Source organism: Gopherus evgoodei, chromosome 11 (genome assembly GCF_007399415.2).
Source record: "Gopherus evgoodei ecotype Sinaloan lineage chromosome 11, rGopEvg1_v1.p, whole genome shotgun sequence".
NCBI classification, from domain to species: Eukaryota; Metazoa; Chordata; order Testudines; family Testudinidae; genus Gopherus; species Gopherus evgoodei.
In genome coordinates this window covers 78,788,346-78,810,922 of record NC_044332.1, presented here as the reverse complement: position 1 = coordinate 78,810,922, position 22,577 = coordinate 78,788,346, and the positions used below count along the sequence as shown (strand labels likewise).

At 51.9% G+C, this 22,577-nt stretch overlaps 2 protein-coding genes across 6 annotated transcripts in view; one reads left to right on the top strand and one right to left on the bottom strand.

Annotated features, from left to right (window-relative positions):
- Window positions 1-3,474: 3,474 nt before the first annotated feature.
- On the bottom strand, window positions 3,475-17,944 carry CNOT9 (CCR4-NOT transcription complex subunit 9). 3 transcript variants are annotated; one of them, XM_030580144.1, is made up of 8 exons: window positions 17,843-17,944; window positions 12,914-13,093; window positions 11,946-12,061; window positions 10,396-10,505; window positions 8,663-8,772; window positions 6,747-6,845; window positions 5,820-5,911; window positions 3,475-5,123 (listed from the first exon to the last, which is right to left on the bottom strand). In XM_030580144.1, exons 1-8 carry the CDS (start codon window positions 17,864-17,866, stop codon window positions 4,955-4,957), a joined length of 900 nt encoding a protein of 299 aa, XP_030436004.1. In that variant the 5' UTR covers window positions 17,867-17,944; the 3' UTR covers window positions 3,475-4,954. The 3 variants fall into 3 exon arrangements, with proteins under 3 accessions (XP_030436004.1, XP_030436002.1, XP_030436003.1); XM_030580142.1 differs by lacking the exon at window positions 17,843-17,944 and having other exon boundaries at window positions 3,475-5,129; window positions 12,914-13,891; XM_030580143.1 differs by lacking the exon at window positions 17,843-17,944 and having other exon boundaries at window positions 12,914-13,887.
- A 162-nt stretch (window positions 17,945-18,106) lies between these two features.
- The window catches only part of USP37 (ubiquitin specific peptidase 37), a 61,075-nt gene continuing 56,604 nt past the window's right edge, over window positions 18,107-22,577 (top strand). Inside the window, exons 1-2 of one of the 3 annotated variants that reach the window (XM_030579790.1) lie at window positions 18,107-18,262; window positions 20,299-20,458. In XM_030579790.1, the coding sequence (XP_030435650.1) occupies window positions 20,303-20,458 (156 nt within the window). In that variant the 5' untranslated portion in view covers window positions 18,107-18,262; window positions 20,299-20,302. Of the gene's footprint in view, window positions 18,263-20,245; window positions 20,459-22,577 lie in introns of all 3 variants that reach the window. The other 2 variants (XM_030579791.1, XM_030579788.1) reach the window with 2 other exon arrangements.

Genomic DNA, 22,577 nt, shown 5'->3' with positions numbered 1-22,577 from the left:
ACTAGTCTGTAAAAGGAAGCTTACTGGAAGGGGTGAGGTTTTATCTGTATTCAGGAGAGTTGCGTGTTTTATTTTATGTTACTTGGTAATTCACTTTGTTGTGTCTGTTACTACTTGGAACCACTTAAATCCTACTTTCTGTATTTCATAAATCACATCTTATTTATTAACCCAGAGTGTGTATTAATACCTGGGGAAGGGGGGGGGGGCAAACAGCCATGCATCTCTAGCAGTGTTATAGAGGGCGAACAATTCATGAGTTTACCTGGTATAAAGTTTGTACAGGCTTGAAGGGATTTATCTGGGGTTTGGACCCCACTGGGAATTGGGTATCTGAGTGTTATAGACAGGAACACTTCTTAACTTGCTGTTAGTTAAGTCTGCAACTTTGGGACCCATGGTTCAGCCCCTGGGTCTGTGTTGGAGCAGACTGGCACGTCTGGCTCAGCAGGACAGGGTGCTGGAGTCCCAAGTCCCGGGCAGGAAAGCAGGGGCAGAGGTAGTCTTGGCACATCAGTTGGCAGCCCCCAGGAGGGTTCCGTGATCCAACCCGTCACAACATGTCCAGGGTCTAAGGGGAAACAGCCAGCACCTGGCAAGAGGTTCGGGGCCAGTAGGAGCCAGAGACTTGGGGATTTTAAGGACACAAACAGGTTCTGGGGCTACTAGTGACAGCAGCGAGGGGTGCGGAAGAGTTGTTCCCAAGCCACCAGTGCAATGTGAATCTCTGCCCCCCTCGAAGTTGCAGCTGAAGTAGGAACGGCTGAATCACAGCACCAAGAACATGCACAGTGGGAGTTTTCCATCATCTTCCCTGGGTACAGGATCAACCCTCAGTCAGCAGCACTATGGCCATCGCCCAGCAATCTGGGACACCAGCCCCCGGCCCATCTGCCCAGGCCTTGGGTCAGAAATGGTCACTAGGGGGGTCTCCCCACATCATTTCCAGCGGGCGCTAGGGTCGGTAACGCCCATGCACACGTGTGTAGGACACTTCCGCGGCGGAGCCAGGATAGGTTGCTGGGCACTGCTGTGTTTGGGGCCAAGGTTGGCTACAAGGAGGGGTAGGAGCATTGGGCCAAAGCCACCAGAGGATGCCCCAGGGGCAGGTGGCAACCGGAGCATTTTCCTCCTACTGTGTCTCAGCAGAGCTGCCAGCGGCACCCTGCCTGCAACTCAACCCTCCCCTGCCACCAGCAATTAGCAAGGGGGCTTTGAAATCCAAGCGGTGGATGGGAACTCAGGGGTGCCTTCCAGGAACAGCGCTGAGAGAGACGAGTGTGATCCCCCCAGGGTGCCGGGGAACTGGAACCGGCCTGGAGGGAAGCCCCCTTCTGCCCTGGCTCCAGCAAGCGGGAGGAAGGTGCCCCAACCCAGTGGCACCTGCCAGGGAGACGTACTGGCCCCATCTCCTGCACCCCACGGCTGGAAGCAACCAAAGGTGGGACCCAGGCAGGTTGAAATAGACCCTGGGCTTTGGTGAGGACCCCTGGGGCTGGAAAAGGCCTGGCCTGGTGAGCTCTGGGGCTGGGAAAGGGATGCAAAGAGCAGTGGGGCTGGCACTGGATGGAGATGGTCAGGCTGGAGGAGGTGGCACCGTTTGGAGGGGCAGTGCCCCTGTGGCTCCAGGGGGCCTGCAGCAGAAGGCGGGCACATTTCATGAGCCAGCTCCCGCCCCTCCACCAGCCAGAGGTCCCATTCAGGGACTCCATTGCCTCCTGCTCTTCCCACAGGGGGCAGGACAAAACCTCGCAAGCCGTTTCAGCTGAACGCCCATCGTGGGGGCCAGGACAGCCACTGAGGGGAGCTCAGAGCCACGGTGACAAACGAGCCACCCGCGGCCATCAGCCTGACGCTTCGCTCACGCGCTGTGACCCGTCCCTGGCTCCCACAGCCTGAGTGCCTTGGGCGCAGTGCTCCCTCGGGGTCCCCGCAGAAAGCAGGAAGGGATGGGGGGAATGGCCGATGGACCAACTGGGGCAGGGGGCTGCAAAGGATCCAGGCAGAGCTGGGGAGAGCCCAGATCACCTACGTCCCGCTCTGCCAAGAGCCGCCACACTCTAGACCTGCTACAGTAACACCAGCCCAGCCCGTGGGCGGCACCTCGCAGAGGGAGGTGGGAGCCCAGCCGTCTAGCCCCGTCAGTGCCTCAGTTTCCCTACCTGCCAGAAGGCGGCCAGGTTCTGTCAGTTCACAGCCGGGAATGGCTCTGCCAGTCGCCGTCCTGCACAAGCCCAGATGAATTTCTGAACTCAGGCCGTCCCCGAGGCGCTGTGAGCCAGGCCGGCGCTGCCAGGAGTCCAGGTTAACAGCGGCTGGGTGGAGGATTAGGCTGTTGGTGCTGGCGGGAGCGATCTGCAGCCCCGACAGGCCCAGCTAAGCCTCTGTGTCCAGCTCTGCTGTCTGCTGGCCGCTGGCGCACGGTCACGTCGACGCCCTCAGTCAGCGCAACCCAGCCGCTCCCGGGGGGGCTTGGAGATTTCACCCCCACTGAAGGAAGGTACATTTCATTTCTCCCTTGCTGGCAGGCAGCACCTGATATCTTCCCACGGGACTCACGCCAACGAGGTCCACCACAAATCACCGGACAGCTCTTGCCAGGGTCCCCACGCAGGAAGGGGGAAAAGCCCCCATCTAAGAGGAGGCCGCTAGCCAGGCTGAGAGACAGGAGCTGGAATGGGGTTCAGAGGATGGCACAAGGCCTAGTTCACACCGGAATCCCGGAGTCATTTACCATCTGCCTTTCCACGCAGCTCAGGAACGGCCGAACCCCCCGACGATCGCCTTGTTTTACCCTCACTGCGCCTCAGGCAGACCTGCAGCCCCAGCGCAATGCAGCTGCTCTAGCAGGACTGACTCCTCGGATGGGCATGGCTGGGGCCTGGGCAGCGCCAGCGAGGGGCGGGTAAGCTCAGCAGGGGAGCGCTGCCATGCTGCAGTCAGGAGCTAGCTAGGAAGCCCAGAGTGCACAAACTATCTGTAACTGCTCCGCAGGAAAGTGGCTGCTTTGAGCCCAGCCAGCAGGCCCAGGGAAGGGGATTAGAAATGAACCCCTCAGCCCCGCTCCTCCAGAAGCAGGGCAGCGTTTCCCTGGAGGTGTTTGGGAACCAGAGATTTCCACCTCAGCCCACTCAGCGCTACGCTGTAGGACCTGACAGCGGGTGGCTTCGGCCAAACACAAGATTAAGAGCCATCGCCGTGTTCCACTCACCTGAATGGCGCAGACAAGACACAAACAGCTCCTGCAACCAGGCACAGACAAGACTGTGGGGTGGGTCGAGACACTGGACAGGTCAGGGAGACACCCACTTAAAACTGCCAGTACCCTCCCTGGAGCAGATTCACCTCCCACACCCCACTGCTGATCGACCGAGGATCTGGGAGCCTGAGGGCGCGCTTACCCGGCCTCCCGTCCCTCCTGCCTGCGGACGGCCCCCTCTGATCCCGCACTCAGAGATCAGACCGGAGCAGTGGTGCTTTGGGGTTTGTTTTTTTTTATTAAGTTTAAGTTACAAAACAGAAGCATTTTTAAGTCGCGTCAAGGCGGGGATGGAAAAAATGAGACTGTTATAAAACCAGAGACGGGGTAAGGGAGGGAGCCTGGCGCTCTGCCCGTTCTGCAGGGCTGGCCGCGGGCTAGGGGAGGAGAGGCCTGGAGGGGGTTAAGACACTGTTGGCACAACATGGCCGACAATCAGCGAAAAGGGACAAAGCTTCTCCCCGAGGAAGCACGAGATTTGGCAGGCTCGGTGCCGCGGCCAAGCCCAGCTCTCACTGTGGGGTGAGGGCATGGCAGTCACCGGGGGCCCCGGCTTCAAGCCTTGCTGGACAAGTTACGGCCAACCTGCCTCCCCGCTCGGTTCAGCGGGAAAATCTAGCCTGTCCCTCCCCACGCAGGCAGGCGAGCGCCTTTACTGCTGCTGGGCCGGGGAGAACGGGCAGATGGGGGACGGACAAGAGAGCCAGAGCCCTTGTGTATGGAGGCAGCCTTGAGGCCTGGGCACCCCAGAAAAGCTGATGTCCCTGGAGCCCTTGGCACCTGCCTGAAATGGCTCCTGCCGCCCAGAGGCAGGATCTCCTCGTTCAACGGGCTTTGGACAGCAAAGCGGCCGAGCTAACACATTCAGGAGCTGCTGCCTCAGCCTGGCCAGCAGTGCGGGCTTTCGAACCCAGCTCCATCCTGCTGGCAGAGGGCAGCGCTATGAGGTGCTGTCCTTCAGTCCAGGGGACGCCGGGCAGCCAGTTCACGGTGCTTCGACGGCAGCAGTCACGGTGGCTGAAACGCACAATTTACAGCCCAGGAACGCTACCCTGCTGTCATCTCCACCCCCAAGGAAGGGCCAGGACCCAGGAAGTCAAAACCTTGGCCAGCTGCTTTAATAGCAAGTTCTCCCCTTTCCCTCGCTCCCCCAGCCACTGGAGCGTAGATGGGCCTCGCTCCAGCCATCACCCTTCGCAAACAGAAACCAAAGCCTGGGCAGGCAGCTGCAGCAGCCAGACACTCAGCCAGAGAGAAGCTGCTTCACGTCAGACGGGGAGAGAGCCGCGCCCTGGGCGAGACGCAGCCGGTTCGCGCTCTCAGGAGGGGATAAAACAACAGGTCACCTTTTATTGAGCTCGCTCGTCTAACAGACTTGTAAACGGTGAGTGACAAGGAATGTGAGGGCAGCAGCTCGTGCCCCACGCGCCGCCGGCACGGAGACTGCGCTACGAGGAAGAGTCCACGGTCAGCACGGCCCTGGCAGACGCCAGTCGAGCTGGGAAGAGGTGGTGCCTGGCTGTAAGCTGTGGTAACAGTATGTGCTGGTGTCACAATCCCCCTGTGGCCGGGGAAGCAGTCCTGCTGGCTGGGAGGCCGGCCTGCACACCCAGGCGGTTCTGGAAGAGGTCATCGGTTCCTGGTTCTCTGTAAACCTGAGCTGTTTCCTCCCTGGTGCCCCGCCCCACACGGGTGTCATTGCGGGGGTAGGGGGATGCCCCTGGGGTCGGTGACCTGACCCTCCTGCAGGTTCTTGACAAGCTGTGCCAGCCAGCGCTTGGTGGTGGTGTCGTCCTTCAGCACCTGGGCGAAGGTGGTGTCCTTCAGCTGGTCAGGAAGGCACTGTCTGAGAGCCTCTCGTGCCCTACATCAGGAGACAAGAAACAGGGGGACCAACAAATAAACTCACATTGACAAGAGGGGAGCCGGCCCCCTGCTGGAACATTACAGCCTGGGAAACTCCCCACCCCGACCTCCCTCCTTCCCCAAACCCAAGGGCTCCAGGCAGATCCCCCACATTAAAGGGAACTGACCCAAGGGCCCCCACCTGCATCCCAACACATTCCCAGTCACAACCCCCTTCCAGACACAAGGGAGGGCGGCATGTCTGCCCAGAAGCCGAGTCAGAGGCTTCGGAGCCTGCCCAGCGAGGGACAGAGTAAATACAAATACAGCTAGCCGGAGATGTGGCCCCTCGTTAGTCCACGAGCCCTTTGCAGCACTTCTCCGTGTCACCCACCAGCACAGTTCCAGAGGAGCGAGGCAGGGCTCACGCAGCGGCACCAGCCCTGGTCCCTACGGGGTCAAGTCGCACTGGGACAGTTGTAATTTATGACCATTCAACCCGCGTTACCAGAGTTGGGCAGAGCCCAGCTGGGGGAGCTGGCAGGTTGGCAGGTCCTGGGGGAGCTCATAGGCCTGGAGCGAGAAAGGTCCCAAGGCTGACCAAGAGGCAGACACACGAAGTGGGAATCCCGATGGAATGGCACTTGAAGTGAGAGGGGGAAGCACCTTTGCTCTTTGCCCCCCAAGAGCCCCTGAACACTCCTAAAATGTTTACCTTGGGTTATCGGAAAGGCGAAGGTAGCAGCGGACCACATGTTTCAACAGCCTTGCTGATGGCTCCTTGGAGAGCTGTAGGACCATCTTACCCTGTTCAACAAAGGAGCGGTCCGGTTAGAGAAACGGGGTTTAGAAAAAGGACTGGAAAGTTTTGTTTCATTCTCCCAGGACTGGGACCGGGTCCTGGCAGCCACCAAAGCAGAGGTGACTGGTGCCTGTTGGCAGGCGGATGTCATCTTCCCAGTCTAGCTCGTAACACTAACAGGAGATGACCCCAACTCAAACCAGGGCCAGTACTGCGAGGCTCTCTCCCACCAAGACCTACTTACAGCAGGATGGACCCAGATGTCATTACAGATTATATCACCGGCCATTTCCTTCAAAACTTGATTAATTCATATTCAACCCAGGACCTGCAAGAGTTCCACCTCCCTGGGCTTTGGGCCAAGGGTCAGGATGGAAAGCATTTCCCAGGACTACGTTTCCAGCATCTGCTCACTCGGTTTGCCCATAGGTGAGAGCATTCCCCACCCTTTGGAGCCGTGAGAGAGGGGTAACGAATCTCTAATAAGCACTTGACAGAAATCTACATAATCCGACCTCAGGCCCATTGGATATTAACTGATCTATGCTGCTAAAATAGCTCTTTTTGCATCGTTTACGTCCCACCTCACTCCCCCTACTGAGGGATCTTCCTTGGAGATTCTAACTGTGCAGGTTTGAGTCAGTCTATTCAGAAATATCAAAGATATCTTTTACACCCATCCTAGTAAGAGTGAGACGACAAGCTGCCGGTGAATTTACAAAACTGACCATGGGAAGCCTGCATAGGAGAGACCCTTGGCAGCAGGTGCTCTCATGAGTAAACACAAGCTGGTTGCTCCAGTGTAACCCCTTTAGTAAGTGAAGGCAGCACCAATCCTACCAATATCATGGCGACATGAGAAAACCGCTCGTAAGTCTGGCAGATATACGCCAATCCTGTATCATCGAGGAGGATCTTCTGTAGAATAAACGTAGCAACCTGGAACAGAGGGGAGAAATCACTCAACCAGCTGCGCCTGTGACGGACCACGTCCTGTTTCTTCTTCTGACAGCAACCCCAACCAACTGCACAATGGATGCATGCCAAGAGCACCAAGTATTTCAACGGGGGGGGGGCTAACAGGTTTACTCCGTTTCAAACCAGAAGGAACAGTTGGTCTTTACACAGCACATGGAAATCACTGTGAAGGGGAGAAAGGAACAAACATCAGGACCCACCAACTCAAAGGGGCACCAGACCCTGATCTGAACAACAGATGCAAAACCTGCAGACATCTCTCCACCGCTACAGAGATCTACACCCCACAACACACCTTTCAGGATCCCTGGGCACTACACACACCTATCACAACATGCGGTGTAACTCACCCAATGCCCCACCAATGATGACGTGGATGAAATCAATACTCCCCCATATAACCTCGCACAGAAAGACGATAGAAGACGAACACACCATGCCCCTGCAGGCGAATGCCTGTCACAAAGCGAGCGCTCTCTCTGACCTACCAGTCCCCGGCCTCAAAGGAAACCCACAGAATGCTTTCAAAAGACGAGCCTGGGAGCTTCAATTCATAGACTCACAGAATATCAGGGTTGGAAGGGACCTCAGGAGGTATCTAGTCCAACCCCCTGCTCAAAGCAGGACCAACCCCAACTAAATCATCCCCGCCAGATATTCATAACTTTGCTAGGCACTAACAATCATGGTCTTAATGAAGACACTGGATTTATGGCTTGTTACCACAATCTGTAACCCACTAATCCTCTTTTTTGTCCTATGACTGCTGGGGTGTTAATGGGCGACTTCACCTTGAACGTGTGTCCCTCAGAATGTGTGTGAACAACTTGTGTTAAACCATGTGTTTCACCTCGCAGTTAGCTGCAGCACCTTTCCCAGCCCTGAGGAAGGGCCCTGTGCAGCTGGAAAGCTTGTCTCTCCCACCAACAGACGTTGGGTCAGTAACAGAAACGACCTCACCTATCTTGTCTTTCAAATATCCTGGGGCCAACACAGCTACAACAATGCTCCAAAGGGAAGAGAGGCAGATACAACAGCTGGATAGCAATGACGGGCTGTTCGCTAAGGCTGTGTCTCCACTACAGCTGTACCAGCGCAGCTGCACTGCTGTCAGATCTCTCATCCAGCTGTTCTACGCTGGCGGGACAGAGCTCTCCTGTCTGCATCATTAAACCACCCCTAACGAGCGGCAGGAGCAGCTCGCCCGCCGACACAGCGCTCTGCACAGCGATGCTTATGCCAGCGTAACTTAGATCGCTCGGGGGGGGTGGAATATTCACACCCCTGAGCGACGTACATTTTGCCAACGTGGACATGGCCTAACAATTACTGCCAGGCTACCTGAGGTAATGGGCAATTCAGACCGGTCAACAGTCGAGAGAGGGGAGACAGAGAGGACCCTGCTTAGCCATATACAACCTTGCCCAGCTGGCTTGTGGTTTTCATCTCAAGTGTTACCCAGCCAGGCTGCCTCTCTAGAAGAGATGATTTAATGCTTTAATGACTGGGTTAGGTACAGGAATGACGGAATACAATTCTCTGGCTAGTGCGGAGGATGCCGGTGGATAACATCCAGCTCAGATCTTCAGAGCAATATTTTTACAGGTGATAAAGGGATCAGCAATTGCCCCTGTCGTTTTATGACGTCCAGTTTCAACAGGGGGACGTTCAAACTAAGTGGTAAGATGCACTGATCTGCTGAGTGCAAGGACATGAACATGACACCTGGGAAACGGCCAACAAAAAACAAATCACTTCATTCAACTAAAAGCAAATACCGTTTTGGAAAGTTCGCTGCCAGACTCCATGATGCGCAAGCAGAGGGGGATGATTTCTGTTGTCAGCAAAAAGTTTATCACTTCTTGCTCATCCGTCTTCACCAGGGCCCCTAAAAACAGACAAAAGAGCTGCAGATTTTAACGACTCCTGTCTTTGAAAGAGCAGCCTGAGCTAAGGGGCAAAGATTTATATGACCACGGCGACGATAGGAATGCAAGCACTGCTCGGGTTTGTCCAGCAGCACAGGAGACTTCGGGCAATGCCCGAGCTCCAAGAAAGACTATCTGAATGGTTACGGAGCGATGGCTCAAGCAGCAGCCGTATCCCAAATTCGGCTTCTCAAACTGTTACCATTTGGTGGGGACAATCCTTTGGCTTCCTAGCACCTGCTTTGCCGAAAGCGGCCCACCCACTTGCTTGTCTGGAACTTAAGAGCCATTAACCGGGGTCATGGCCAGCTGAGAGGACTGTCCAGTCCCATGGCACCCGGGTGGATTGAGCTGACTTGCAGCGAGAAACTGGGAATGAGGTACACAGCTCACTGGAAAAGATGAAAGCGTTGATGCTACCAAGAGTATGGCGAACGCTACCTTCATCGCGCACTGGCTGTACCCCTCCCCTTGCTCTTCTCTGTCTGACTTTACACTGCTTGCTTCACGCGGCAGGGACTGGGCCATTTCTCTATGAGAACCAACTAGCACATTGGGACCAACATGCCAAGTGACGCACACAAAAAAAGGGGAAGAGAAGATGGCTTCCTGCAACACTGAATGCCGGGTGACCAAAAGGTCCCTGGAAGCTGTGCTCCAAGGCACACATCCTCACCACGCTGCGCATGGGAGTGCAGACTGCTTCCCTGAGCCAGTATTGGAGTCGAGAACAGTGTGACTGGCATGGGAACGTGCTATATAAATCTGTGCTTGCATTCAGCCCAGGATTTTAAAGGGGGCACTGTGCAGCCAGTGCAATCCTCATGCTGAATCTGCTGACGTTTCTGTCTAGGGAACTGCATCGGTTCAGCAGAATGATGCAAATATGCCATTTTTTAAAAGGCAGGTGAAGGCTAAGCTTTGTCTCCTCCCAGCAATAAAACAAACCCAATCTGAATCGTACCATCAGTTGACCACTGGTGACCTTTATGAAAAATGAACGCATCTCAGAGACACCATCTTAATGGCCCACTTACTGTGCTGGGTTAGAAAGCTTTTAGGAAAAAAATAGGGGAAAATGACACCCAAGTAAATTCACGACAAGAAAATGGAGAAAGCCTCTGGAAGTTTGGCCCCTTCCGTAATTACTTCTCTTGACAGGTTCAGCTTGTAGCTGAAGAAACAGCAGCTTCCCTGTTCCTGCAAGTGAACTCCCCACCTGCTCTGAGGCCAGAACTTCCCAATGGAGCCAATGTTTCTTGTGCCAAACCACGACGCGGCTTAGGCACATGCGATCGATACATCAGCCGCGCACTTGCATTTGGTGTGACAAACCCACCAGCAACATAGCCGGGTCTTTTCTGTCACTGACACGCAGACCTGATCTACACAGTTCCCATTAGGAGTCACGCTGGTAAGCTCTCCGCACAGCGGTGGGAACTTAGACGTTCTCACGTAACTCAGAAGATCACGTAGGGAAGGACAGCACCAGTGGTTTAAGGTGCTGCTACACTAAAGGCATGGGATGAGCGTCCCACAGGAAAGGAGGAGCCGGTGCTCCCAGCGTTTGAACAGCTGCTTACCAATCACTCCAAGGCTGGTAAGCCGCAGGTATTCGAATGGACGAGTCTTGCTAACTGTGTGCAAGAAGGGATACAGGAAGAGGGGGATATGAGCTGCGAGGAAGGCTGACCTGGAAGAAAAGGAAGAAGACACATTGAACAGACACCACGAAAAGCCAAGAGGGCTAAACAGAACACACAATCCAGTAACGCAGCGTGGCACATCTGCCTCCACCTGACCAGACGTTAACACCCATCGCTCTGGGCGGCAGGCAAAGTATCCTCCTTTTACAAATGGAGAGCGGGGAAGTGACATGCTCCAAGCCGCACCGTCAGTGCAGGATGGGCAGGCAGGTGACGGGTCACAGGTACCGCTCCCAACAGGCTAAGGATCATACATATCCACGTTTCTGTATTATCCCATCCCCCTATCCTGATCTGCTTCTTGTCTCACCCATGTAACAGCTGATCTTGTAGGCTGCAGGTGCTTTGGTGCAGCGACTTATTTGCCAGGTGCATGCCCAGCCCCCGGCCCAATGGGATCTCAAATCTGCTTGGCCTCTAGATACTACTACAGTATAAATACTGCACAGGACCAACCATCACCACAGCACTCAGTCAGCCCTGGCGCCCAGCCCCAGAACCCATTTCTGAGAATGGACTGGAAAGGATTCTGACTGTGGGAAGTCCCCAGAGGAAGAGGTTCCCCTGTTGACATACCATTTCCAAAGGCGATCCTCGGGGAGCTCTCGCTACTGAATGCACAGGATTGCGTTCAGAGTAAAGAGACTCCACCCTTCTTGAGTTTTCACATTTTTATGAAGTTATAAAGGAATCCAGTGAAAAATCTGGACTGTTTCCTTGTAGACTGGCTTAAGGAGCAGTGCTGTTAAACCTTGTTTGGCAGAGGCTGAAAGACATCTTGCTTCCTCATTGTCCCTCCAATTTTGTTACAGGGCCTTATCAACAGGGAGAATGGAAACATGAGAGAACATGGCCATTAGGCCGGATTTCTTCTGGGTTTCAGGTACAGGTCTTTAAGGCGAGCACCTGGATTATTCCTTTCCTTGTCCAAACAACAGGGACAATGAGGCCCTAGGATATTGGAGGGGCAGTGTTCTCCAGCAAATACGGCACTTGATTGGGACCCCAGACCTGGCACTTCGACTGACCTGCTGAGTGATTTTGGGACATTTTCCTAGGCTGTGCCCCTCTTCCTCCCACCTGCTGTCTTCTCAAATTACACTGCAAGCTCTTATCAGGTGCTAGCACAACAGGGCCCCAATCTCAGCTGGAGTGTCTTGGCGAGACCACTAGAGACCAGGGTATTTAAGGAAATCTCAATACGTAACGTCTTGTGTTTGGGGCTTCTGTAACGCTGCATGCAAAGATCCCCAAAGGAACCAGTGACAACACAGTGCTGCTGTCTATTATTTAGTGTCACATGCCACACTGCCTTTAATGTGGAGGCAGTTCAAAGCACTTACCCCTTGCCCAGAGTAACACAAAGCAAACCATTTACACAGTTTGCAGGGACCTCGAGGCTAACCAATATGCCTGATGACATTTACCTGGTTTCCGGATGTGACGCAACGCACTGCAGGAGTGCCAGAGCATTGCAGACTCGGTTAGACTGATGGGCTGTCAGAGTTGGCGGGTTGATTGATGGATAAATATTTACAATTTCCTAAGAAAGTTAAACAAAGCAAAATTAAAGGAGAAAACTGGACCAAGCTGCAGAAATACATTTGCCTGATAAGTGGCTGCAAGTGCCAAAGAGATGCCAGGCTGCCTTCTATTTGCCACATCACTGCTGCAAGCATCATTTTAAAAGGAAGTTATGTAACCCGGGGAACTCAAACTTTGCCCAGCTGAGGGCTGCACCGTGCAAATTGCCAGGTATCAAGGTGATGCATCCACTTTGCATATAATTAAGCAAATTACAGCTGCCCTTAATTGTTGGTTAGATACTATGGTATCTATAGTTAGATACTGATGCCCTGGAAGTACCACCAAACAACAGCAGCGCAGTTCACTATGCCCAGAATCCCGGCATGCAAAGCTCTATCCTGATCTGGGATATGCTGGGACCTCTGATCTCCCTGAAGCGAAGCCGCTATGGTACCAGGAAGGATGAACTGCATGTGCACAGGGAGCAGTTATAAGGACATGAGTGAGGAGGAAAAGTCTGACCCATGCCGGTCCATTTCTAACATAAGCGCTTTCTGACTTTCCTCCCTTGCTCCATGCGTATGCTGACAGGAGTTTCTCAGTGCCCATTCCTCTGATTTTAATTTAATTCCTCAAAGGAAACCCCCTAGATCTCATACTCAGAGAGGCAAGCAGCAGCTGTGGCACATGTTGGAGTGCTGAAAAGGTGAACAGGAAGGGACTTCGGAAGGCTTCCTTGCAGTAGGAAGGGTTAAGGGACAGCTCGGTAACTCAGGAAACCCAAGAGACGCCACACCAATGAGTGCGCTCTCCCGGGCACCCATGCAGCACCCGAGCATCGTTTCAGGTGCAAAGGCAAAGCACCCACCTGCAGAAGAGCCGCAATTGTGCCAAATGAGTGCCATAGCATTGGGGCCAGGTCAGGGACTGATTCACGCTTCTTACTCAGCTCCAGCAAGGCATTCTCACGGGTCTCAGGGCTGGAGAGCTCATTAATCCACTGATAGATCTTTTCTCTATCCACCTGAGCCAGTGCTGTCGGCACAGGCTTGAGGGGAGACAATAAAATGGTTAAGTACATTGTGCTTTTATCAGATTCAAACCAGACTCTTTTCACTTCGAGAGAGACAGATGAAGCCAGACAGTTAATGCAATCTCAATTAGAGGAGGGAGAAAGCAGCAGACCTGCTTTTCTAATCATGTTCTGGATACAGATAATGGTCTCAGACAATGCTCATCATTTCACCTGCCATGAAACATGGACAGGCGGCTTTGCTTCATGGAATAAATCTATCGCTACTGTAGTTTCTCTGAATCCTCTGGCAAAATGTTATCTAGCAACTTCCCTCAGCAACATTCAGTGAATCACACGACTTCACATCTATACAAGCAAAAGACTAAGACAGGTTATTTTTCATTATTTTTCCAGTAGAAAACTGTGCTATATCATGGCGCCAACCCTGTCGACGTTAACTAGACCCTGCATTCAAAGTGTAAGCATTATAAAAATGTATTTAAAGGAGTACTTAAAACATGTTAGTTTAGAGTCCACTGTTTTTATACCTCCAACAAGCTCAAGACAGCAGCTTTTCAACACAAGCGACACTCACTCAAAACTCATTAAAATAAGTGTCCAACATAAATGAAAAAAATTCTGATTATTTCATCAACCTCCACATGGTACAACGGGGCATTAAAAAGTGTTGCTAGAGAGACATTGTGCTACAGCTAGGTGTTGCACAAATCCATCTTTCTTGTGTCCCCAAGAATGTCAGTCTCTTCCCTAAGTATACACCTCTACCCAGATATAACACTTTCCTCGGGAGCCAAAAAATCTTACTGCAGGATAGGTGAAACCGTGTTATATCGAACTTGCTTCGATCGGCCGGAGTGCGCAGCCCCGCCCTGCAAGAGCACTGCTTTACTGCGTTATATTCGACTTCGTGTTATATCGAGTCACATTACATCGGGCTAAAGGTGTATATCTTAAAGGAACCCTTTATTAATTTGCTTTGTGGGAAAAATCCTTTCCAGAATAAGACAGAGAGAACTGAATCTGTACCCACACTCGGGTAATATTTTTAAGATTAAGCATGAGCGTTTTTAAAGATATTTCCATACCCACTTTCCCACAAGATCAGTGAAAGAGTAACATCTTCAGTGAGTTCTCAGGTAGAAAAGAATCACACTGAGGAATCCAGGATTTTAAGATTTCTCTGATTTCCTTTACAGAGAGCTAAACTTTATTTTAAAAAAACAAAGTCTCATGCCTTTTTGAATGGTTTTTACAACAGCAATATAAACTAATGCACTGCTGCTCTATTAAAGAGACAATCTGGTAGTTTAGGTTGAAAATTCACGTTTAACTAGATATGAAATAGGACTATTTTCTTGAAGTTTAGAACAACCAGTTACAGTGTATTTAGATTTAAGCATTCTCTTGCAGTGTCCTCTGCAACTCAAATCTTGCAGGAGAATTAGGAAGTGAAATCAACTAGTACCCAAGTGAAACTGTACAACAGGGACCAATCTTTACAGAACTCTGGAAGTTGGAGATAAGAGATGTGTATTAAGGTTCATCCAATTCTTTGGGATACCATTCCACAGCCTCCCTTCTCAATATCAGCAAGAGTTTCCTTATATTTAAGTAAAGATTTTCCTCTTAATTTCATCCACTGGGCTCAGTTATATCCCATGCACATTCTAACTCAGGGGCAGGCAAACTTTATGGAGGGGCCACATTGAGTTTCTGAAATTGTATGGAGTGCTGGTTAGGGAAGGCTGTGCCTCCTCAAACAGCCAGGCATGGCCCGGCCCCCAACCCCAATCTGACCCGCCTCCCGCTTCTCACCCCCTGATGGCCCCCCCAGGACTACTGCCCCATCCAGCCCCCCGCCATTCCCTGTCCTCTGAGAGCACCCCCCTGGGACCACCCACCCAATTGATCCCTCTCTGTCCCCTGACAACCCCTGGACCTCCCGTCCCATCCATCCCTTCCTGTCCCCTAAGCACCCTCTGCCCCCTGCTGCCCCATCCAACCCCTCCTCTCATTCCTGACTGCTCCCCTGGAACCCCTGCCCCATCCAACACCCCCCCTTCCTGACTGCCCCCATTCAACCCCGTTCCCCACCCTCTGACCACCTCAACCCCATCCACACCCCCGCCCCCTGATCACCACTGTGAACTCCCCGCCCTCTATCCAACCCCCCGCCCCGCTCCCTGCCCCCTTACCACGCTGCCTGAAGCACCAGTGGCTGGCGGCGCTACAGCCACGCTGCTCAAAGTACCAGGACAGGCAGTCACGCCACCCGGCTGGAGCCAGCCCCACCATCGCGCAGCACAGAGCACAGAGCTGGGCAGGGCAGCTGCAGAGCCATGGCCTGGTAAGAGCTCACAGCCCGGCCTCCCAGAGCATTGCGCCAGCTCACACTGAGCTGAGGCTGCGGGGGAGGGGGAACAGCAGAGGAGGGGCTGGGGACGAGCCTCCTAGGCCAGAAGTTATGGGGTTGGGCAGAAGGCCCGTGGGCTAGATGTGGCCCTTGGGCCATAGTTTGCCTACCTCTGTTCTAATCCTTCCCCACCCTGGGTATTTATGCTATTAAAAATCTGTAGACGTAATAACCCCTTACTCTTATTCACTTAGGAAAGAATTTATTTAGTGATACCAGATTATCTGCAGATGTCAGACACAGTCAATCCCTGCCCTGCAAAGCTCACTACACATTCTAACTCTTCATCTTTCCTCGAATCAATCCTTTCGGCCCCCTCTCCTCTCTCCCTGTTTTCCAGATACTTTTTCAGAACCTCAAACCAGGGTATTTCTTGAATGGTGAAAAGTGACATTTATTCTGTTGCAAGAGTTAGAAGTGTAATCCTGTTAGCATCTCCTATAATAGAGCTTAGAAATACATGGTAAACTGGAAGGTCTAATTTGTGTTTGTTTATGACTGAATGACAAGCCCTTCGACAGCTAAACATTCAGGTCTATTTTGCTACATATATTGGAAAGCTCAGTTCAAGTTAACAGTTCAAATGTGCAAAAAGAACAGGAGCACTTGTGGCACCTTAGAGACTAACAAATGTATTTGAGCATAAGCTTTTGTGGACTACAGCCCACTTCATCAGATGCACAGTTCAAATATGTTAACTCCTCAGCAATGCATGCACAAATGTATAGTGTCCAGTGCCTTCCTAAGAAAGAATCAAATTTCTTCCCGCAGACCCTACAGATTCCCATCTGGTACTTTTCCCCCTGAAAGCCTCAATTATTTTTAATGTAGTCACTTATAAAATATTCTAATTTTTTTTTTAAAGGCTCACAGTCTCAGTCCCCCTCCCTAAGATCTTGGGGAATGTCAAATGCTCTATGTAAATATTGCAGATACTTATCAATGATCTTACTAACTGCCCTCTATTGCACCTCATTTATGCAAGAGTGATGTCATAGCTGTCTTAAAGCACCACACACTGAGTGCTTGTAAATCACTGAAGACACCTGCAGTGTCCCTGTCAAATTGCAACTCTGACAATTACATAACAAACTGGATTTAGCCAATTGGGAACTTCTTTAATTAAGCAACTGCCCCCACCCCCCCAAGCATTCTGGGTAAAAAACATTGATTAACACACAATATTGCCTAATTGTGTGTGTTTTTCTAATCATATTGTTAGAAAATCAACCTGATAACGCCAAAATGAACCTTTATTTAACAATGACCTAGCAGGGGTATGATTAATTTTCAGTCTCCTGCTTTTATTTCAGGTTTTCTGTCCTTTATTGTTTCTGCTCCATTCTCTGGACCTCACGTCTATTACCTTACCCCACTTTCAGATTAGCATCTAAATACAGGCTCTGCCAGCGGTCTCACTACGTAAATGGCCAGTGCTCTGCCTTAGTGCTTAGGTTTTGTAACAACCTCTTCCAACCTAAAAAATAAAAATACCTTTTTATAGGCCCAACAGCCTTGCCCAAGGACAGTGTTATGTACCAGAGCCATCGGTACCTTGCAGAGAGGGCTACATTTCCGGCCCCATTTACATTTCTATATATCAATGCAGGGTGGTGGCCAGTAACCACATTTCATCACAGTTCACAGAGCGCATATTTATTGGAGACTTTTTCAATCAGCGCTCAACAACTTCCTCTCCGTTCACATCAACCCCTTGTTTTTATTAAATGGCAGTTTAAAAACGGCTTATCACAAGCAAGCCGGGTGTACAGCCGGGGTTAATGGCAGGCACAGCAATCCCTTACCCACTCCAAGAAAGGAGAGAATCACACGGCTCTAAAAAGGCAAGGAGGGTTAAGATAGCGAACCCTCCGCTTTCACCCCTCTGCGCTCTGCACGTGTTCGGTCCGGCGATGGCTGTTCCCAGCACCGCCTAGGCAAGCTGCGGGCTGCTAAGTGCCCGATTCTGCTCCTTGCAGCGAACGGAGTCAGCACGTGGCTACAGCGGGGTCTCACCGCAAACAGCCCGGCAGAGCCGCGGCGCCGCGTGTCCGTCAGCTCCAGGGGGGATCCTGAGCCCGGGGGCTCCGCAGGCGGGAGGCCGAACTCAGCACCCCAGAGCGGGGCCGAGGGCACAACGAGCCCCGCATGGTCTGGGGCGGGGCGGGGGGGACCTGCCCACGGGGCCCGGCCCGGGAGACCCGGCGCTCGGGGGAGTACCGGGGGTGGTGTCTGCGGCCTGCGCCGCCTGTCGGAGCAGCGGGGCCCGGGAGAGGCGGGGGGGGCGGAGTCTGGCGGCCTCCCCGGGCTGAACGGGGCACCAGGCGAACGGCGGGGGCGGGACTCACCGCGGCCGTGGCCAGGCTGTGCATGTTCGGAGCCGCCGCTCGCGCCGCCCGGGGCCGGGATCAGGAGGCCGCTGCCGCCGCCGCCGCCGCCATGGGGCCCAGGCCGCCTGCGCGCCGCCGTGACCCCTGCCCTCCGCCCTCTCACCCCGTCACGTGCGCTGAGCGCGCGCAGGCCGCGCGCGGTGGATTGTGGGGCTGGGAGCCGTCCGCGTCCGGGGCAGGCGGAGGGTCGGCCGCGCGCGTGCTCCGCGGCGTGGTGACGTGCCCGCGCTGTGCGTGCGTGTCTCGCGCGGGGACTCTCGCGCTGCTGCCCGCTTCCCGCCATCTGCCTCCTCCCCCCCCCCCCGCCGCCGTCTCCCTCAGGAGCGAGGGAGCGAGCGCGGCCGGGCCCGGCGGGGCCCGGGACACAGCGAGCGGCAGGTAACGGAGCGGGGCTGGGGCCGTAACCCCCCCCCGACACACACACACACACGGGGAGCCCCGTCCGCCCCCCGACTCACGGGGAGCCCCGTTCCCTCCCCCCCGACACACACACACGGGGAGCCCCGTCCCCGCCCCCCCGCTCACGGGGAGCCCGGGCCGCCCTCGGGCCGCTGCCCTGTTCCGGCCGCCGCCCTGTTCCGGCCGCCGCCCCGCGCCCCCCCCCCCCCCCGGGCTGTTCTCCTCGGTCCTGGCGGCTCCGCTCAGCCCTGGGGCCCGGCCCGGCGTGGGGCGCTCAGTGTCCCCCCGGGCCCGCTGGGTCCGGGGGCGGTGAGCCGCCTCCCTGGCAGGGCTCCAGTGGCTCTCGGGGAAAGAGCGAATCCGCTCCCGGTCAGAAGGGGCCGGGGCAGAGCCATGTCGGAAGACGCTCCTCTCTGTGAGGCCGCAGGAGGTGGGAGTCTGTCGGCTTCTGTCTTTCCTCCCATGGGCCTGGCTGCATTGTGGCCGGAGAGCTCGGGGGCAGCGGGGCGAGTCAGTAGAATGGCGAGGAACTGGGCTTTGGCCATTGCCAGGCTCTGCTCTGCTCTGCGGGTGTGTTTCCACTTAGCCTTTCCCTCCAGTGCGGCTCCGGTCTGGCCGGTGTGTGTAACCTTGCTGAGAGCAGATCCAGCTGACACCTCTGTCTTGTGTGTATTGGCATCTCCTGCCATTGCTTGGCACCAGCAGAGCAGTAACAGAGCGAGCGAGCCTGCACCAGGGAATGTGATGGAAAGCAGCTTCTTCCCCTTCTGTGTTTTGGATAAACTGTATCACTTTCCATGGAATTTGTGTCAGGGTTAGTGACGAAAGGCAGGTTGAGTAAGGCACTCTGCTATGCATATTGCTGCTGACTAACCTTCATTGCAGAAACACCTTCATTGTCTTTAAAGAAACTCCTTTAAAACTATATTGTTCAAACCTGAGCTGTTTTGACCATGCTACTTAGTTACTGTACCTGGTATGGGTCTTAGGCTGTAATTAAGAATAGTGTTTTAGTCAAAAGTTAAATAGAAAATGGTGGTTGTATGTCAGTTCTTATTAAAAACCAAGGAAAGAAAAGCTTTTATCAGACAATGCCTATCAAAACATGAAGTATTTACAGAATAAGTTGTCATGTTATTTTAGTAATTTGTATTAGTGTTGCTGAGAAGCCTCATTGAAGTTGGAGTCTTGTACTGTGTGCTGTACCAATGTAAAAACACAATCTGTACTCAGAAGTTGATGATCTAGACCAGTGACAAGATGCAGCAGGTGACTGACATGGAAAAATGGTTGCGGTTGAGGTGACAATTCAACTGTGTAAAATACAAAGAATAAATTTTGTTATTAAAAAGTTGATTTCTCATTAGATGTTTTATTGTCTAATTTTGGAAACAAAGTGGTTTCCTTGAAAATTTTTTGTTGTTTTTTTCTCCTCTACCCGTCATCTTTCCTTGCCTTGTCGTAGCTAAAGGTGGATTTGTTGTGGAAACTACATTCTTAGATTTGCAAGATCTTTTGGTGTCTGTACTGAGTCAGCTCACCCAGCGTTAAACATTTAGGGGTTAAAGCAGAAGTCCCCAAACTGTGGGGCACACCCCATGGCTGGGGCCTAGGCCAGCCCCCACGGGGGACAGGGAGGCAGAGCTCCCCAGCTCCACTTCTGGCCCCGCACTCAGTGCTCAGCTGTGGCCCCAGCCCCCTTACTCTTGTCCACATTTTCTCCCTGAGCCAGGGCCTCACTCTCAGCCTTGGTGAAGGGGGAACATGGACGGGGTAAGGGGATCATGAGCCTGAAAAGTTTGGGAACCACTGGGTTAAAGTAATGCTGGCCAAATTGTGGAAGATTTCTTTATCTATGTTTCATTTACTGTATTCTATTTTTTCACTGTGCTATTCCTTATTTTTACACTTTATGTGGATATATTTGCCAGTTGCCAATTTTAATTTTCTTATTTTTAACAGGTTTCAAGGTGAAGTAAATTTAATCAATCTGTTATAAGTTATTTATTTGTAAGAAAAATGGCTCCATTGAAGGTGCATGGACCTGTCCGGATGCGCAGCATACAAACTGGGATTACAAAATGGAAAGAAGGAAGCTTTGAAATTGTGGAGAAGGACAACAAAGTGAGTCTAGTGGTTCACTACAGTGTTGGAGGAATTCCAAAGACATTTCAGGTACTCTAAATATCAAAGTGTTTTGTATGAGCAATGTGTGGATTGTTCCCTTTTGTGAACAGCTGTCATCTCCAAGACTACTAAGTATCATACGAACTTCCGTCTGTGACTGTTCCTTGGTTTTCATTTCCAGAACACTAATCCTTTTGTATAACCATATTTAAATTATTCAGGTTTACTGTTGGGTGGCATGCCAAGGCAGGAGTGAGCAAACCATTAATTGGGAAGAAATGAAAAAGCTTGAGACATGAAAGAAAATTACCTAACTATGTAGTATCTTGGTTTTCTAATTACCTTTTTGAAACTCTGCATATTTGATAAACTTTCAGAGCATGTATGTGAAGACTATTAGTCACCTACACCTTGTCTGCACTAGCACTTTTCCCAGTTGAAGTGCTGAAAATTCCCAGTGTAGACATACCCTTAGTCCAGGTGCAAGACTCTTCACTATTGTACATGGACTACAGTTCTGTCCAGTCTAGATGTTAATTGTGCCAAAAAACTTGACTTCCACTACTTTCCTTGGGAGACTTGATAGATCTCGCTGTCAGGAAGTCTCATATATACAGCCTACATTTTCCTTCTCTTATTTACATCCCATTCCTCCTAATTATTTGTGCCCCAAATGTTATGTCCAAACACACATGAAGATAGTGTTTTTTCTGAAGAGCTTACAATCTAAAAAAGACAAAGTATAAAATCATAAAAGTCGGGTTGGATCCAGTATGGTGAGTCCTATGTTTTCTATGTAAGAAAAAGATTAGCTTGAGTGATTCTTTGTCTAAGTGCTACTGTATATTTAATATCCCTAAGGACTGTCTGCTTTCTTACCTGATGAGTCCTGGGGAGGGTTCCCTTCAGTGGATAGGGGGGATTTAATGGTCTAGAAGGTACCTGCTGAATCTACATTAGGAACGGATGAGCAAAGTTGTGTATTAATGACAGGGAATTTGTTTGGATTGAAGAGATGAGTAAGTCTAGTATCATGTGCTACCAAAGATTTTAATGAGTATGTTGGTAGAAAAATAAACAGGGATCATGCCAACTGTAAGGTGATAAGCAAAGTGTGTGCATTTAATCTCAGCAATTTGGTGATATTCATGTATTGGAACAACAGTTCCTGTAACAGAAAACACTGGGAGGAATTTTAGGCCCCTTTTCTGTCTTCCAATTCAGATTCATCAGAAACCTCTTCATCTGCAGGTTTGGGAGACCCTCTTGTCATGTTATAGAGGCAAACAAATCTTTCTCCAGTAGCTAGCAGCTGTTTATACTTGTGAAAATGATAATTTATGTTAGTGGTGCCTAGAGACCTCAGCTGGATTGGGGGCCCCATTGTACTAGCTAGATTCTACATATAGTAAAAGACAGTCTTTGTCCCGGAGACTTTATAATCTAGTTTAAACAAAACACACAACTGGTGGCTGGAGAGAATGGAGGATGATGAATACTGTCATGTCTTCAGAGCTTTTTAAGTTGCAAGAGGAGGTTTGACCTTGGATGGTGATGTGACTGAAAGTCTTCTCTGGTTTGCTTGTTTTAGGAGAGAGTGGAAAATTTGAAGGCCCCACTTGAATTCTTGCTGTACTGAAAGTTTTCAGTTAATTAAAAAAGCAAGGATTGGGCATAAAGGATGGTGAAAGGGTAGCTTCACTAAATGAAAAACTAATTACTGACTGAAGTAGATTGTCTACACTAGAAATGTTACAGTCAGGGGTGGCTCCAGGCCCCAGCACACCAAGCGCGTGCTTGGGACGGCATGCGCTCCGCTGGTCCGGCATGTGCTCTGCTGGTCGCCGGAAGGGCGGCAGGCAGGGTGGCTTCAGCGGCATGCCTGCGGAAGGTCCGCCGGAGCCGCGGGACCGGCGACCAGCAGAGCGCCCCCCCGCGGCATGACGCCGTGCTTGGGGTGGCGAAATGTCTAGAGCCGCCCCTAGTTACAGTGATGCAGCTGCACAACTTGGTTCCTGAAGATACCAAGAACTCTGTTTGTTCATCTATTTAAAAAAAGTTTTCCTCAACATACATGCAACCAAAACAAATATAATTGGTCAGGTGATTTCTTGTAGCCAACCTAGCAGAAAGTGCAAATGAATATGTGGATTAATTAGGGAGGGCA

Bases quoted from the DNA above. Each gene is read 5' to 3' on its own strand.
- CNOT9 (XM_030580142.1), bottom strand. From the start codon at position 13,126: ATGTACTTAACCATTTTATTGTCTCCCCTCAAGCCTGTGCCGACAGCA. The intron at 6,846-8,662 runs GTATTTGCTTTT...CCTCTGTTCCAG, and splicing joins GCAGCGAACTTTCCAAAACG to GTTGCTACGTTTATTCTACA. The intron at 5,912-6,746 runs GTAGGATTGGTG...TTTGTTGAACAG, and splicing joins CTCATGTCGCCATGATATTG to GGTAAGATGGTCCTACAGCT.